Source organism: Corticium candelabrum, chromosome 13 (genome assembly GCF_963422355.1).
Source record: "Corticium candelabrum chromosome 13, ooCorCand1.1, whole genome shotgun sequence".
In the NCBI taxonomy this organism is placed as follows: Eukaryota; Metazoa; Porifera; class Homoscleromorpha; order Homosclerophorida; family Plakinidae; genus Corticium; species Corticium candelabrum.
Genome location: NC_085097.1, coordinates 3244585 through 3261234, shown reverse-complemented (window position 1 = coordinate 3261234; position 16650 = coordinate 3244585). Strand labels below are relative to the sequence as shown.

At 41.6% G+C, this 16650-nt stretch overlaps 1 protein-coding gene and 1 long non-coding RNA gene across 2 annotated transcripts; one reads left to right on the top strand and one right to left on the bottom strand.

Moving 5' to 3' along the window:
• Window positions 1-12821: 12821 nt before the first annotated feature.
• LOC134188510 (uncharacterized) lies at window positions 12822-13301 on the bottom strand. Its single transcript, XM_062656672.1, has 2 exons — window positions 12985-13301; window positions 12822-12942 (listed from the first exon to the last, which is right to left on the bottom strand). The coding sequence occupies exons 1-2, from the start codon at window positions 13299-13301 to the stop codon at window positions 12822-12824; spliced, it is 438 nt and encodes a 145-aa protein (XP_062512656.1).
• A 1932-nt stretch (window positions 13302-15233) lies between these two features.
• Window positions 15234-16240, top strand: LOC134188409 (uncharacterized). The gene is made up of 3 exons (XR_009971339.1): window positions 15234-15353; window positions 15521-15581; window positions 15958-16240. It is a non-coding gene; the product is annotated as an uncharacterized LOC134188409 (long non-coding RNA).
• Window positions 16241-16650: the final 410 nt, after the last annotated feature.

Below are 16650 nucleotides of genomic sequence, written 5' to 3'. Positions count from 1 at the left end.
GACATTATTTTGATATCGGCACGGTACGGCTAGTATAGCTAATTGCACTATCGAAATTCTATTTTTAAAATCAATTATTTTTACGTAGATGAGATGATTGTAAGAAGGATACTGTACCGGGTGACTAGAAGTGGCCAAGTTGTGATATGGCTGGTGCCTTAATTTCCGGTAACGCATTCCGGTGCCCAACAGAAATCACACGCCTACTCAGACACACGTGGGCGAGACTGACTACTGTACCAACCTAAACCCGTAGGAAAATGCACACATTTATATACGTAAATACATATCAACGAGTTATGTATGTATCGTCATGGTACATTTGATCATGGTCTCTTGTGTTCAGTTACTGTCGTGACGTCAGCATCTTCTTGAGTAGCTTCAAGCCTTTGTGTCAAATCCTTGCTTGCTTGTTGCTCTGGTGCCACCTGTGGCACCATAGCGCCAGTTGTGTGACATCAATGTTAGAAACATTACGGTTCAGTGTGTTATGGTAAGTTAATTAAATAGCAATGTGTGTAGTGGCGTAAGAAGATATGTTCACGAGCGGGATAGGGGCTCTACCGTGGATGTCATTATGGGTAAGCAAAAAATAGCTTGCTTGCCAGACCACAAAAAGATTTGCAAAATCAGAAAATTTCAATTCTTACAGTGAGCGAGGGAGCTCCAGCCCCCAGGCCCCCGGTTCCTACGCCGGTGGTGTAAAATTACGTCGAACGTCGCTTCAAATAAAAGCTAGAAATCAATAGCACATTGGGAATGGAACAGCTTCTATCTGGAGTAGATAGACTATGGAACGTGAGTTGAAATTTATTTTAATATTTGCTATTGTCTATAGACAGTGAATTCATCTCGTAGAGATTTGTCAGTTACTGTAGCGATGTTAATATTCCTACTCACAATGGTACATACTGCTAATTCTATGCATGCATCACAAGTAATAGCCTCGAACTTTCAGACCTGAGAGCGCGCCCGGCGCGCAAACTTTTAGTCTGGACCAGAACGGTAATAAAATTTTGGAAATATATTTCTAAGCCAACCAGCGTCTTAGAACCGGAATGTCGGTTGTAAATTCTGATTGGTCTATCAATAATTGCTTATGCCAAGTGCACTCTAATCCACTAACGCTGATTGCGTGCGTGTGAAATCCGCGTGGGCGGCTAGGTGACGCCAGAGCCTTGATGAAGACTCTGGTGCACGCACACATTATAGTTTTAGTTTCAGCTTAAATTCTTCAATCTTTTCAATGACAGGACATGCACAGCAGCGCCGCTAGACCATCACCTTTGACAACTGCTCGATCGGTAGTCTCGCTAGTCGAGCAGTTAGACTAGCTAACGGTCTGCCGAAGAATCAAAGAGTCGTCGTTTCATGCCGTACACCAAGATATCACCGCAAACACGGCAGACGTCTCTTCTTCGTTCGTGATGTACCATGACATGATTTACAAATGATATGTTAATCTAGGTGAAGCGATCCTACACTTTTAGACTACCATTTAGTATTGCTTTTGATAAATACTTCCGAAGTCATATTAGTATCGTTGTTGTCCAGAATAGTTTTAGCGCTTCACGCGCTCTCTGGTCTGGAATTTCTAGGCTACAGTAGTAACTAATAGTATAATTATATTAAACATTGCTAGCTGAATATTCTGTATGTATTTGTCTATTGCTTATACAGTTTAAATTGTTTATCTAAATACCAATTGTGTCTACAAAGCTAGATTTACGGTATATAATGAAGAAGCACTAGAAGTGCAAACCCTCGGCCAGTAGGCACTTTGAAACTAATTAGTCGCGCTATGACAAAATCGTATGACAGAAACGCATGATGTGGCTAACAAATTGGATGTGGGAACGTTGCAAATGCAGCTAGATTAGCTAAGCGTTGTTTATAAATGCATGCTACAAATGTAGGTGTTTCCAAGTGATAGAACAAGCCAAATTTTACAAGTCGGAGAGCCTCGATGCTAAGCCGGCTGGTAATCTTCGCCTTACTTTATGAAATAACGGCGTGATCATTGTGCTGTTTGTTGTATTGGTGGGAAACCTAGGTTACAAATGTAGACCAAACAAGCAGCTCGCCACCGATTTTCCAGCTCACAAGAATGTAAAAGTCTCGTTCTTTGTGCAGTTTCTCTAGGCGTCTTGTTGTTTGTGCCGCTTCTCTAGCTAGACGTCGCCTACAGTGCACTGTACCGTATTTGCACAGCTATCCATCTAACCGCAATTTTGGTTGCTGTTATGAGGTAAAACCGGACCCAAAACAAAACATCAATGTGGGAAAACATGCACTTTTACGTTTAGATTAATTAGGTGTCTGTTCGCTCTGACTTTGGATACCGTAAAACAAAAATGAATAAAGACGCAGTAGCATACTTACAGGTCAGCCGAGCCGCTTCGTCCGCCAAACAGACGTTGTATGGACAATGCACGTTTCCCTTTGCAAAATTCCCGTCAAGCGTCAAATTTCTGTTGAAGACGACAATAGTGATCTTTGCAACAACATCACGGCCGCTCAGCCACGCAAATCCAAAATCCAAGCTGGCAGACTGCAGAACCACTATGCAGAAACACTGTAGAACAATCAAAATGTTACAAATCCGCTACAGCTACACACCCTCGCTCCTGTTGTTGGGGGAACATACACGTGCAAATGTCAACTATAGGCATTTTTTCTATGTGCTAAACCCTTAAAGCAAAGGACTAAACACCATGTACAAGACGGACGCCCGATGGCCGAGTTCTCGTTAGCAGCTACCAAAAAAGAGAGGTGGAGACTCATGATGACATCACGTTCGTCTACTGGTCAATAATGACACCACTTCTCGTCTATTGGTCGGAATAGCGTAATTTGCATCTTCGCTAACCAACTATATATACGGTCGGTCGTCAGGTCGTCCGGTCGTCGGGTCGTCGGGTCATCGAACGACTGCTATACCCTCCACCCGGAAATCCGGGCGTCGGGTAATTATACTTGGCGACTCGCGTTAATGAAGTCCCGAACTTTAACTCGCATTAATATATTATTACTATGTATTATGTTTGTTCATATATTTATACTTGAAATGCAATGTTTCTGTAGTTTTTACGTTTTCTGGCTAAATTTATCATATTTGATAATTAACAAAAAGCAATTTTGTGAGGTATTTGTTTCAAAGAGGCTATAGAAAAATAGATATTACCTGACCCATGTTGTCAGACAGTGTTGGACAGATGGCGCGCAATATCACGCAATCTGTTTCCCGTATGTGAGAATACACAGAGATGGAGTCGCGTCGCTCAAACCAAACGGATATTTGCAAACTTTACCACTACAACTTTTTTGTTTTGTGGGACGTTTGACGGCAAATCACAGGATAGTTATGCAAAATATGAAGTGCTAAAGCTGTAACAGGATTCTCGACCTCGAAAGGGACCCTTCAAGACATTTCTCGTAAAACTGAAATTTATCTCTAAGTTGGGCTTTAAAACGACGATTTCATTCGCTGCAATTGTTGCAGCAGTTTTGGCGCAATTGATGTTACAAGGCAGACGGACAGACTAACTCTTTTATTAGTAGACACAAACTAGCTTCTACTTACTGTAGATTCGGCACCTTGGATTTGAGTAACAGTGTTATATTAAGTAACGTACAACTCAACTTTTAAACGCCACAACAGAAATCAAGAAAAATACCGCGTTACCTCCAAACTTTCCGAATAATCCGTATTACTCTACACTACTCTCTCCACACAAAAGTCCGTTCCCGACTACTATAGTACTAAGTGTCTGAGTCCTTAGTGGATAGTCAAGCATAGTCCTCCAGCCAGCGTGGCCGCTGACGGGTGCATAGCGGAGGAGTTGAGGTCGATTCTCCTGTGGTGATACGTGCAGCGTCACCTTCATCGTCTGACGGAGCTGGGGTTGACGTATGTGGGGTACAGTTGGAGAAGGTAGAGGCATCATCTGGCTGGAGGTGTAGGTGTGGGTCACGTTCGACAAAAGGTTTCAGCCGGTTGTAGTGCACCGAAGTACCTTCGCCCGCCATTGGCCAGTCGAATTACGTAGTTGACAGGGGATGTGCGCCGAACGATAACATGCGGTTCAGACCAAGAAGAGGAAAGGCACTTGGCGTGGCTCCAACGGATCTGTGAGAGATGATCAATTACCATCCTGCCCGGTTTTTATGGCTGGTGATGGAAGCGTGGGGTGTGGTATTTACGTTGTTTGGTAATGGACGCGTGTACCGAGGTGGTGACATTGCCGTAGACATCTTTGGTAACATCCCGACGGGCATCAGTGTCTGTCAGCGGAGACATGTTGGGGTGTCCTGGGACGGTCGCTGAACGCGATAGGCTGCAACATCCGTGAGGAGGCGAAAGACTCTTTAAATACGAAAATGTAAGAAATGTCCCCAATGCTGTCGTTAAATGCAGAATTGTAGGCCAGGCTGACGTCCGGGAGTTTTAGGCCCAGGAATGTTGGTCTTCGTTGACTACTTTAGTCAGTGGTTTCTCCATGGTACGATTGAGCCGTTCAACATCGCCATTCTCTTGAGAATGTGTTGGTGTCGATAGAGTGTGCTTGATTTCGAAGCGGGTACAGAAATTCCGGATGCTGGGAGCTGGTGAAGCACGAGCCTCTTTCTGAATGAAAGGTATTGAGTACGCCATAACAACTTATCCACGCCAGGAGCGTTGAGCATGTGATGTCAGTGGTAAGGCGACCCTGGATGCATTTCGACGTATTTTGAAATCGATCTTGCAGGACCAGAATAGAACGGCATCCATCAGCAGAAGACGGTAGCCGTCCTTGAAATCGGCCTCCACTGTCTCGAATGGCCTGGTTGGTCGTGGGTGGTCCGTTAGTGGTGCCTGTGGACGTTAATGTGCAGTTTTTGTTTTAAGAATTGGGTGCATGAGTGAGTGTAAGCTGCCGCGGCTGTGTTTACGTTGGAACACCAAAACATTGTGAGGACGCGACGGAGCGGTTTCTGCTAACCAAGTTTGCCGGCTTTAGGATCGTTATGAAGTTGATGATTAGACCGGAGAATGAAATGCGTCCCCAATATGTGATGCAGAAAATGGCGTATGGCTGTGAAAATTGCAAACAGTTTCGTGTCTTAAGTCGAATAATTCCGTTCCGCTTTCGACAGTGTTTGACTGAAATAGGGAAAGACTGAAAACCCGTGAACGTCCTTTGGGTTATCTCTGCGCCGAAACCAATGGCTGATGCACCAGTAGTTAAGGTAAATTGACTGCTTGGGGATGTGTGGGTGAGTATCGGTGCAGAAGTTAGTATGTGTTTGAGATCTTCAAACGCAGTGTGGAATTTTTCGGTCCAAAAAAATCGCGGCATTGTTCGGTAAGTTGAATCAACGGTTTTTCCAGCTCGGCATATCGTGCTATGAATTTGTACTACCAGCCCGTTGCCCATAAACTCGTTTGACCTCGCCGGGTGTGCTGGGAATTTGGAGTGCTGCAAAGGCTTCAGTGTTGGTGGGAATTGGTTGTAACCCGTTTTCAGAAATCCTGTGACTGCAGACGTCGATCTCTCTCATTGCAAAACGGCATTTATCTGCCCTGAGACGAAGAAATTGGTGTAGCAGTGCTTCAAACACGTTGTCAAGACAGTTGAAATGGTCTTCAAATGTGGCCAATATGACGCAAACGTCGTCCATATACAGCGCTACTTGCTTGGGTGTCATATGACCTAGAGACATGTTTATGAGTCTGCAGACGGTTGCAGGGCCCTGCCAAAGCCCGAAAGGCATTGCATTAAATTTTCATAGCCCGATCATAGAGCAAAATCTGTTTTGTGTTTGTCCTTCCTCGTTCACCTGATTCTGGTAATAGCATCCGGCCAAGGCTATCGTGCTAAAGTATATCGCCCCATCCATGATATCAATGTCTTCAAGGAGGTTACTGGTAAAGAAGGCATCATTTCTTGCTTTTTCATCGATAGCCCGGTAATTAGGACACAGTCTGAGAAAGCCATCTGTTTCACGTACTGGACATATCGGAGCTGCGTACGGCGAGCAGGACGGTCTTATGCCGTTTTTACTCTTCCAGTCTCTTGACTTCTCTGTTTACTTATGCTCTCCACGCGGTGGCAACTCGCCGTGATCTCATAACTGGGGTATTATCTACTGATGGAATGCGATGTATCAAGGTTGTTGAACGCTCTTCCTTACCAGGTCCTGCAAAAACGACTCGATGTTTGTTCTGCAATTTCAATAGCTTAGCGTTTTGGTCTGCTGTCAGCTGGCTATCTACTAAGACTTGGGTCACTGGATTCTCACGTTTTGACTCCGCCTTTACTGGTTCCGTCACACTGCACACAAGAACATCGCCATCTAATATCTCAGTGAATTCTCCTAGTGTCTGGAGACTAAGGATCTTGATTGTTTCCTTGGTTATGTTCACGACACATACTGGTACATGGTTGTTTCTCTCACCTTACGCGATCACATCACATCCCAATTGACCCACCTTGTTGGTCAAATCGCCAGTGACTTCTACAATTTTGGTCCACTTGCCAGCTTCAGAGGTATGAACAACCCCCCACAGGACCCGTTACTGGTTAGGTTCTTTGACATCATTCCTTCCCTTGTACACTTTTCCATATTTAATCATCTTGACGGGCAAACTCTTCCGCTGCGCAAGCTGCCATGCTGAGCCAGATTCCTCGCGTCCATCGACTGAAATTCGACCATATCGCGTGTCGATGCTAACGTCCAAGTGCGAAAGAGCGTCTCTTCCTAGTATTCCTTTGTCGAGGTTTGGAACTATGTAAAATAAACTTGTAATGCGTTTCAATTTCAGACTAACCTCAGCAGTTGTAGTTCCATCGCAACGAATGGATGAGCCATCCACCATCTTCGGTCGTCTGATGTGACTGTGTCAGACTAATAGCTCTATCTCTGACTCTACGTCGGCAGGGATCAGACTGATTTTTGCTTCTGCGTCAACTAGGAATGGGTATGATCTTCCTCTGTTCTGCAAAGCAGCTAGTATGATTCCTGTGACTTCCATATTTAATGACGCAGTGAATCACCACTTCGCCTTCTTGCTGGAGTAAGGGCTTTCCAGTACTTGACTATGCGTACCTGTTGTAGACACATGTGGCAGTGATTTCTGAATGAACTGTCAGAAATGAAATGTTCTGGAGATTCACAAATATAGCATTGAGCACTTCGGGAATTTCGACTTTTGTTCCCCTGCTTTCCCCATCCACGTCCACGGTACTGGTAGCCACTTCTGTGGTGATAGAACTCCCTAGTCTTATCCATTTGCGTAGAACCAAGCTCCTTGTCTGCGCCTACAATATTGTATCACTATTAGTTTGGGTTTTAGTTGCTTGGACCACCACTTTCTTGCCTACTCCAGCTAGTTGAAGTCATTTTACCTTCTCTGTCAGCCGGCTACATCCTCTGTGGCGTGTTTTCTCTCCTTCTTGATTTACAGTCTCAGTTCCTCTGGTAGTCCCCGTATAAAAGCGTCGCGTGTAACGGTGGACAGAGAGGACTCTTCAAAACCCGAACACGCAAGCTTTACTAATCGTCCAATTTCGTGAGCAAACTGAGCCAGTGTCTCCCTCTCCTTCATTGTCCGGTCGTTCATATTTACTACGGACACTTCTTCGTCTGTTTTCCCTTTTATGAAATTCTTCTTGAGTTGTTCAGCGACTGGCTCTGGCCTTTCTCGATCTGCCTCTGATATTTTCAAACAAACTTGGAATTCGGCTTCATCTAGTCGTGAAGCTATTGCCAAGGCTTTATATTCTTCGTCATTTCCCTTAATGCTGGCTCATATATCCGTCTTTTTCAGCCATGCCGTCAGCTGGTTGCTGTATCTCATGAAAACGTCTGGTTTGCAACTTGATCAGCTAATGGGTCTTACTCTTGTCATTTATGTAGATTTCGGCACCTTGGGTTAGAGTAACAGTGTTATATTAAGTAACGTACAACTCAACGCGTAAGCGCATCAACACAACTCAAGAACAGTCCCGCGCTACCTCAGGGCGTGTCCCCCCAAGACCTGTATTACTCTACATTACTGAACACACTAGACCTTCAAGTCATTAGGATGGCGGTGACTGTACCATATCAAATTGCAGATAAATTCTAGTGACTGACCAACAGACAGATTGGTCGGTCAGTAGGCTTTTCGGCCACTTTTAATTTCAAATTTTCAATTTTCAAATTTCAAATTTTTAAATTTTAAATTTCAAAATTTTAAATTTCAATTTTTAATGTAACGTTTTTATTTTTCGTTACAAAATGCATTACATTTTCAAATTTTAATTTTTAAAACATCAAAATTTAAAATTTTATTATTTTATATTATAATTTTTTAAGTGGGCTATATTAGAAATTGCTTTGCCGACGGTAAAGCGGATGTAGTTGTATATATGAACCGGATTTGAACTAACAGAAATTAAACGCGCATCCCTTCTCTCAAATAATTTGAGTGCATCAGAAAAGAATATTAGAAAAGAACGAGTATCAGTGTGCGTGGTAGGGAGTCGATTGGACGGTGTAGGGGTGCATTCCAACGCTGCTGATACGTTGATTCAATTAAACTAGGCGCGGTGTTTCTGCTAATCACATCAGCACGTTTCTGCTTTCTTCTGTACTGAGTCTCTGCACCTGTACGCCGCTTCAGACAGTTAACTGGAAGTGCTATTGTAGCTGAAGGCGCGTCTAAGCATGATTGCGTCATGAAGATGAACTCGATCTACTGTAGTTGAGTGTCAAAGCACATATTAATTAGCGTACTCCGCGGTGTGGAGAAAACTACTACACTGTATAGAAACATTCAGTTCAATAATTAGCAAAATTTGTGTTGAAGAGCTCATATCATTAACAGAAATACAATTTGAATTAAAACTATTTTGATTATAAGCCATGAAGACCTTGTAATTCATTAGCACTTTGCAGCTAATTATATATAAAGTGATCAACACCCAAATAACTATTATGGATGGAGATGTTAATATCATCTATTGAAACTATTTCAAAATATTACCATGACCAGTATGTACAAGCTTGCATGTGCAGTTTTACTTCAAAAACTGCACATTTGCAGAAGTAGTTATAGTAATCAGATATGTTCATACTATGAGCCGATTTCATATAGTCGGAGCTCTGGTATTACATGAAGATAATATTCACTCCTTCATACTAACATTTGTTTCAAACTTAATATTTGTGTTTAACAACTCGGATCATTAACAATAAATACAATTTGAATAAGAATTCTTTTGATTAAATTAAGTAAAAAGCCGTTGAGAATCCCTGCAATATTGAACTTTCGAAACACAAGCAAAACCTAATGCAGTTGCTTTCAACTGAATGAACAGCGTGCGAATTATCTTTCTTTACGTTTAATTAATAGTAGGCTGCAGCTTAATTAACAGGTACCTATATATATATATATATATATATATATATATATTGTTGTTGTTAGTAGCACACTAAAAAGTGCAGTTCTTTAAAAGGGCAACAAATACACGCGAATCTACACGAAACAAACAAGCACACACAGAGACTAAATTACTTCTACGTAGACACTATCTAAACCCTCATACTAGAGTCTCTAAGGACTTGTACAAATAATTTACCAAATTGTGAAACCTACGGTTGCGCCTGTACTCTAAACATCCAACACATTAATTGAATACATGCACCATTTTAAGAATAACAGTTGGTCTTTCTTCATCTTGTCTGCTTCTTCCATAAGCCAGCTGCCCAATCTATCATTTATGGAATCTCTATCGCGCATTCCTATAGCACTGCAAATTCCTCTCCTGTACGCTCTGTTTACTGACCTAACAGTTACACCGTTTTGTAGGTCCCAAAGACAACTTCAATACGCTATTACTAGAAACAGTGCCATCGTGGTCAAAGACTGTGCCCAAGTAAATAGTAGACTCTTTGTAAGGCAGAACAGATTCCCTCAGACATAACTGCGGGTTTCTAATAGGTGTTCTCTTTTGTTTGTCAAACACTATTGATAGTATAGAGCTGATCTGGCTAGCTGCTTCAGAAACAACTTGTTTCGACCCCCCGTGGACGTCATTTTCTTTGTAGATTACCTTTGTTCTATAAGTATACAATCCAAAAATCGATGTTTGCGTTCGCGAACTATTGCGACGATTGCAAACAAATGTGTTTTTGTAAACATGGTCGGGACACCGAGCCCACTCGCATACACATCGCATATCAGACAAAGAGCAGGCAAATCAGCATCTCTACGGCTTCGCCACTGTATCGTATTGTGTGAATTGTTTGCTTGACACTTGCTTTGTATTAATTTTTGGCAGGCGCAAGAATATCGAGAAACCGGATGTTAGGTTAGAAGACGACTTACTTTGACCTTTCTCTTCGGCGTGAACGTACACGTACCAACCGGTTTCTTGACCGATGACTTACCGAAAGCTCATGTCTTGGAAATTCATGTAATACGTTCATCGCTGTTGAGTCGTAGTGTCAGTTCGAGATCGATCAGTGTCTAGTTAAAATTTCTTTACCTGCAGACTTTGTTTATTCGTTAATTAAATTTCAGCGGAGGACAAAATTTGTTTACCTTGTAGTCGATCTAGTTTGTATCTATTGTTGTCTTTGAAATACACTACTATAGATAGTTGAACACAACTGTCTTTGAATCAATTTGTGTACGAGCACAGTCTAGACGTTTCTTGCTAGATAACTATCTATCAGCACCATAATTTTGTGGTAATGGAAGTCGATTTTCGTGGTCAAGCAGACAGTGGTTATCTGCCGAGGAATTATATGCAGTTTCGGCAAGTTTGAATCCTCCAGCCGCAAAAGTACCATCTTTTAGTTGGAGCAAATGCATTTGTTATTCTAGCGGGAAAGTTCTGAGTGGTCTAGACACAAAGTTGGTAGAAGTTTTTCAGCAGAGTTGGATTCGCTTCCACGAGGTAGCCGCCATCCGAGGAGACGAATTGCATGCGTTCTTCTCAAGTTGTGCTGCAACACAAACTGATTCACCTAGTTTCTACCATCAAAAGTGTTAGCAAGGATACACAAATAGAGTCAACATTGAGCGGTTCATTCGAAAGCAGCAACCTATAGCTACTGCACTGCAAGATGCAACGGCTAGCCAAACAACGCTGCATGCTCAGGAAAGATCAAGAAGAAGTGCAATTCCAACAAAATTTTGCTTTGTGCGTTATTTGCCAACGGAATACCAGTAAACAGAAGCGATCACAATCAACGCATCATTGCTACGGATGTCACACTGGCACAAAACTACGACACCGTTGCATTAGTCTTACGGACATCGCTGTCAATTTAGGCGAGCACATGTCTGCTGCGCTCCATGCCATATGCGTATTTTCTGGATGCGACACGACGAGTGCCTTTGCTGGAAATATCAAAACAAAGATCTTTCGCTTAGCTTCTCAAAACGACTGTTTACGCCTTGCAATGACCAGAGTAGGATGCAGCTTGGCTCAGACAAAATGTGAGAAGTTTGTATACCATCTTTATGGTTTGCCAACTAGTACCAGTGTCAACGAGGTTCGGTACGAGATATTTCGCATAAAGTGCTCGAAAGGGCAGCAGATGCCACCGACTCAAGATGCTCTTCGGCAGCATGTACTACGGGTAAACTATCAAAGTTTTGTATGAAAAATGATTTGTGCTCTATGCAGAATCTGCCTAGTTCGCACGGTCACGGATGGATTGTTGGAAGTGATGAAAACGGTTATGACGTATATGTCTGCTGAATGACACATCTTGCTTCCCCGAAAGCACTGTTGGAGCCTGTAAGCTGCAAGTGCAATGTCGGCTGCACCACACAGCAATGTTCGTGCTTTCGTTCTACTTTGTGCTGTACCGATGCATTTGGTTGCAGAAATTGCAAGATTTGGAGCAAGCAAATATCCTTTCCTACTCCAGTACTATTGGAAGAAGAAACTCTAGAATAAGACTGATGATAGCGATAATAATGACTGTATTGATAGCGAATCAGTGATGATTGTGATGAATCAACTGTATGATTGCATGCTCGCGCGAATTAATTCAATTATTTTAGTCTAGTAGATCAAGCTATTTCTAGAAACAAAATGATGCAATAATAAATCTAAAAAGAGTAAATTGCAATATGAAAATATAAACATAGTGTTGTACATTGTACTCGCAAAAATGCTTACTTTGACTCAGCGATATCTATTGATGTGAAGGAACTCCAAGGCTGAGGCAATCGGCAGTTCCGGATAATACAAAAAGTTGTTGCTTTCTAGCTATTTCCAGCATAAATGGCATGCTTCCTTTGTTGGCGCTAGCTGTAGAATTAGAAGAGTCAATTAAGTAGAGATTCTACGCCTTCAGGATCGCTCGTCATTCAGAGCTTTAGTCTAGCCTCGACTTTCCCGTGCGCCTCGCGCATACTATTTCATAAATTCTACCATTACTTTGTCGCACGTTTTCCAAAGTGCAAACATTGAGAAATCCTTTCTATTAGTTTGGTAGAATGTTCCGGTGCCAAGAAACTCTGGTCCACAATGGGGTCGGAACAAAACGACGGCTTCTGGGACTTGGCTCATATACTACGATGTGGACTTCTTTTTGTTAAACAACAGAATGTAATCTTGTGCATACTCTCCACACACATTCAGCATTCTCTGAAGGTCTAATACTGATAGACATAATAACATATATAATATCGACCGCATATGCCAGAGCTCACACATATTTATCGCTTATTCTCGCACCGTCTCCACTTTGTTTTAACTAGAGTAGAAGATTTTCAATGTATACACTAAACAGACTCGGTGATAGTACACTTTCTTGCCTAACACCAATATGCACTACAAAGGGGCTGGACAGTTTCCATTCCATTTGACAACCATGCTTTGACTCTCATACCAATGCCTCAGAAACTTCACAAAGTACACCGGACAGCCTGCATCTAATAGCTTGGTGAACAGTCTGTAGTGAGATACCCTGTCATATTACATAGACAGATCTAACGAGCATCCAAACATTTCACGGTTTCCCTTGTCCAAGTAGTATTTGACAGACCCTTTCAACACGAACGAGCAGTCACCACAACTATGATTGCTTTTGAAGCCAAATTGCCTTTCATCTGACCTCAGACACAATCCAGCTTTATTAATAAGAATGTCCTCCAATACCTTTGAAGTAATGCAAGAAATTGCAATGCCACGGTAGTTATCCATATTAGAGGAGTCTCCTTTCTTGTCTTTGATAAATGGGACTATGAATGACTTCAACCATTGTTGTGGTACAAAGGAGTGTCGCAAAAATGCCGTAAATGCAACACTCATGTGAAATACAAGACTTCTTCCCCGTGTTCTAAGTGATCAGCCTGTATCTGATCCACTCCAGCCGATTTCTTCCACTGCAGCCTACACACCGCTCGCTCAACTTCCCATACATTGACGTCTACCACCCACCATGGTAGCTTCAGCTTGCCTGAGTGAAACTGTAGTTTCTCTTCAAATACCTTACACTCTTGCTCAATCTTTGAATCTGGCTCGTTCTCAATAATACCACCAAAATGCTGTTTCCATGCATTCATTTCTTCATCATCTGAATTTTCTGCACAAACTCTTTTCTTTGGAAAGACTATTTACTGACTCTGTCCAAATTTAACATTTTGCCAAAAGGTCTTACAGTCACCAGTAGGTGATAGAGTGCATCATGAAAAACTACCGTCTATATGCACAAAAGAAAAAGACGACGTAAGTGCATGTGTGCACGCCGACTATCATTGTACGCAAATCCGTGAAGTTGTGTCAAAGACTATGTAAATTTTAATTAATATGGAAGGAGGACTGTGGTAAAGTCAGTCTTCTATGTGTTCTACACGTGTAAGGGGATTTACCGAGAAGCAATTCTAGACAAAGTTCCAATATCTAGATGTGCTTAAGTATCGACAACCCAATCCATTATAGAAATAGAGTGAGTTGCAGCGAGTGTCTAACGCATACAAGATGTAGACGACATGTTGTAACTATACAAAGGACTGTAATACACTACATGCGTTGTCTAGATCTAGAAATGGTGCGTGACCATTTCGTCCATTCCATTTTCAATTTCCGGCAACAATTCAATATTGAATTAGAAATTGAAAATAGCCTAGAAGTTGATTGTAATTTCAACATTCAATTTTATTAAAAATTAAAAATTGATTGATGGACGGACTATAATTATTTACGGATTAAAATGAATATTAAAAACAAACTTAATTTTTAACCAATTTCCTTCTTCAATGCAATAGAATATTGAAATTACAAGCACGTTAGTTCAATTTTCAATGTTAAATTCAATATTCAATTTAATTTAAAAATTAAATGTTAAATTTTGAATTTGCGTGGCCAATTTGTCCATTCCATTTTTAAATTTTGAGACAAATTTAAAATTGAATGTCAAATTAAAAATTGACTGGCGTTGCTTGCTCTTACAATATTCCATTACATTGAAAATAGAAATTGATTGAAGAAAAATTGTCATTTCAATATTCCTTTACTTTGCAAACAGATTCAATCTTTCCATCCGTCCAATTTTCGTAAATTATAATTATTTGACTAGAGCCTCCGATGCAATTTTCTTTCTCCGTACTAAATGTAAAGAGAAAGTTACCTGCAGCTGCCAGCGCGAGCGATATCTCATAAACGGCATAATGACACCGCGCGGGCGGTCGCCGGTGACTTCAATATTCAATTCTAAAGTTGCGTCTAGCTTAGCCACGCCCAGCCACGCCTCCGGCACGCATGCAATGTAACGCAATTAAGTGATGTCTGAGAAAGCCTCGACAGGCACGCGACCGACCTCTCACAACAAGTCGGTAAGCACTTGCACCTGGCTCTCGTCAACCCTTCACGCTCAGGCGTAAGACATTCCTTACGGCGATGAGCGAGGGAAGCCCGTTGCATGGGAGGCACGCGTCTAGGGCATCTATAATCAACGAGATCAACGTCTAGTCTACACTGGAAAGTTGACGTCTAGTCGATTTGGAAAGACTTCAAGCAACTATCTAGCTAGAGGACATTTGCGTGAATCATCTAGACCACGCCTTTAAACATCTGATGGGGAAGCCCCAGCGGTATCTATCATCTCACGATATAACGGCAGGTCGTGCATTCACTCCACTCTCGATCTCCATGGACGAAGTTGACGAAGATTTTGTTCGGAAGCGAGTCGAAGAGAGTAATAGCCATGCTGTCATCACTGAAGAATTACAGACGATGTTTCCAGGACTTCGGGGACTTAGCGAACGATCTTTTCGACGTTTCTGTACAGACAGAGGCATAAGTCGACGTTGTTCTCTGACTAAAGAGGAACTAGAACGCTGCGTGTCTGACGCCGTGAGCGAGGTGAGCACTAGCTATATATCTATAGGTAGCTGCCTGCATGCTCATTATAGTTAGATTAGATCATGATTTGCTCATAATCACTATAGCTAGGTCATGATTGTACACTGCATGTATACTGTGTGCGTGGCCTATAATTCCTGTATGTATATTTATATTGAATTTGACAGGTCGGACCATCTTGCATCTTCAGATCGTCAAAAAGCAAGAAGAAGGCAACGGCTACACAATGTAAGTCAAAGTCTAAGATTCCTTGTACTTGTAGGCGGTCACCAGTAAATTTTTGATTTTTTGCTTTGACATTTACAAAATAATATTACTATACATATTTTAACTGCTAATACGGTCTTGTTTCAATAGTATTCTAAGTCAAAATTGTAACATGGTAGCACCTAAATATTAGATACTCATGATCAGTTATAACTCTTGATCACAGAATGTCATCGCTCTAGTTTGTCTTCTTTAGTCTTTTTAACTTTTCTTTGTAGTGAAATCTTATGTCCATTTATATATATATATATATATATATATATATATATATTAATCTCATTGCATATTTTTTGGGAACAGCTGTCTATTATTTATATCAATATGTTCATTATGTTAGAAACTGCAGAGAAGATCTTCAGCTTTAGAGATGTCCACAACTTTGAACGACGAACAAAAGAAGACTTACGCTAGTGCCACGAAACTAGAATTGATGTCGTCCGAAGTCTCTGAAAATAGCAGTGATAACGAGCCACTCTCTGAGGGAGTCTCCACTGCTGGACATTCACAACTCCTGATCCGACCTCTTCCGTGGAGAGCGATTGAAGCAACAAAGGTGTTTGAGTTTTGGGACAGAAAGTACGCCAGAAGGCAGACTCAGAGAGGAACGGTACCAAGAGTAAACAGAGCTCCATCTACCAGAACACGTCCGGGAATGACATTGTACCAGAGTGGACTCTAGAAAACTTCTGCTAATTATAATACGTTTGATTTTAATACATGTCAAAGAACATGGATATATAGAGCTAGATCATTCAAATTTGCTGTTAACATTGTTGTCCATTGCCAAAGTTTGTTGAACTAGAGAAATAAATCACATGACAATTAATGTCAATCAACTGGTTTGTGTGTCTTAATTAAGACTTAATTAAGACGTCACAAACTCAATTAGCTTACATCTATCTAATTTGTGACCCAGCAGATTGTGTATCACGCCCAAGCTTCCGAACAGCAATGGTGACTCTCCAGGGTGAGTGATTCACCACGTTCACGCTATCCAAATCTCAAGACGACTTCAGCATGTGGAAAGGTG

What these genes read in the sequence shown, in the direction of transcription:
- LOC134188510 (XM_062656672.1), bottom strand. Translation starts at nt 13,301, where the DNA reads ATGAGTGTTGCATTTACGGCATTTTTGCGACACTCCTTTGTACCACAA. An exon ending in CGTGAAATGTTTGGATGCTC is followed by an intron (nt 12,943 to 12,984) that starts GTTAGATCTGTC and finishes ATCTCACTACAG; the next exon opens with ACTGTTCACCAAGCTATTAG.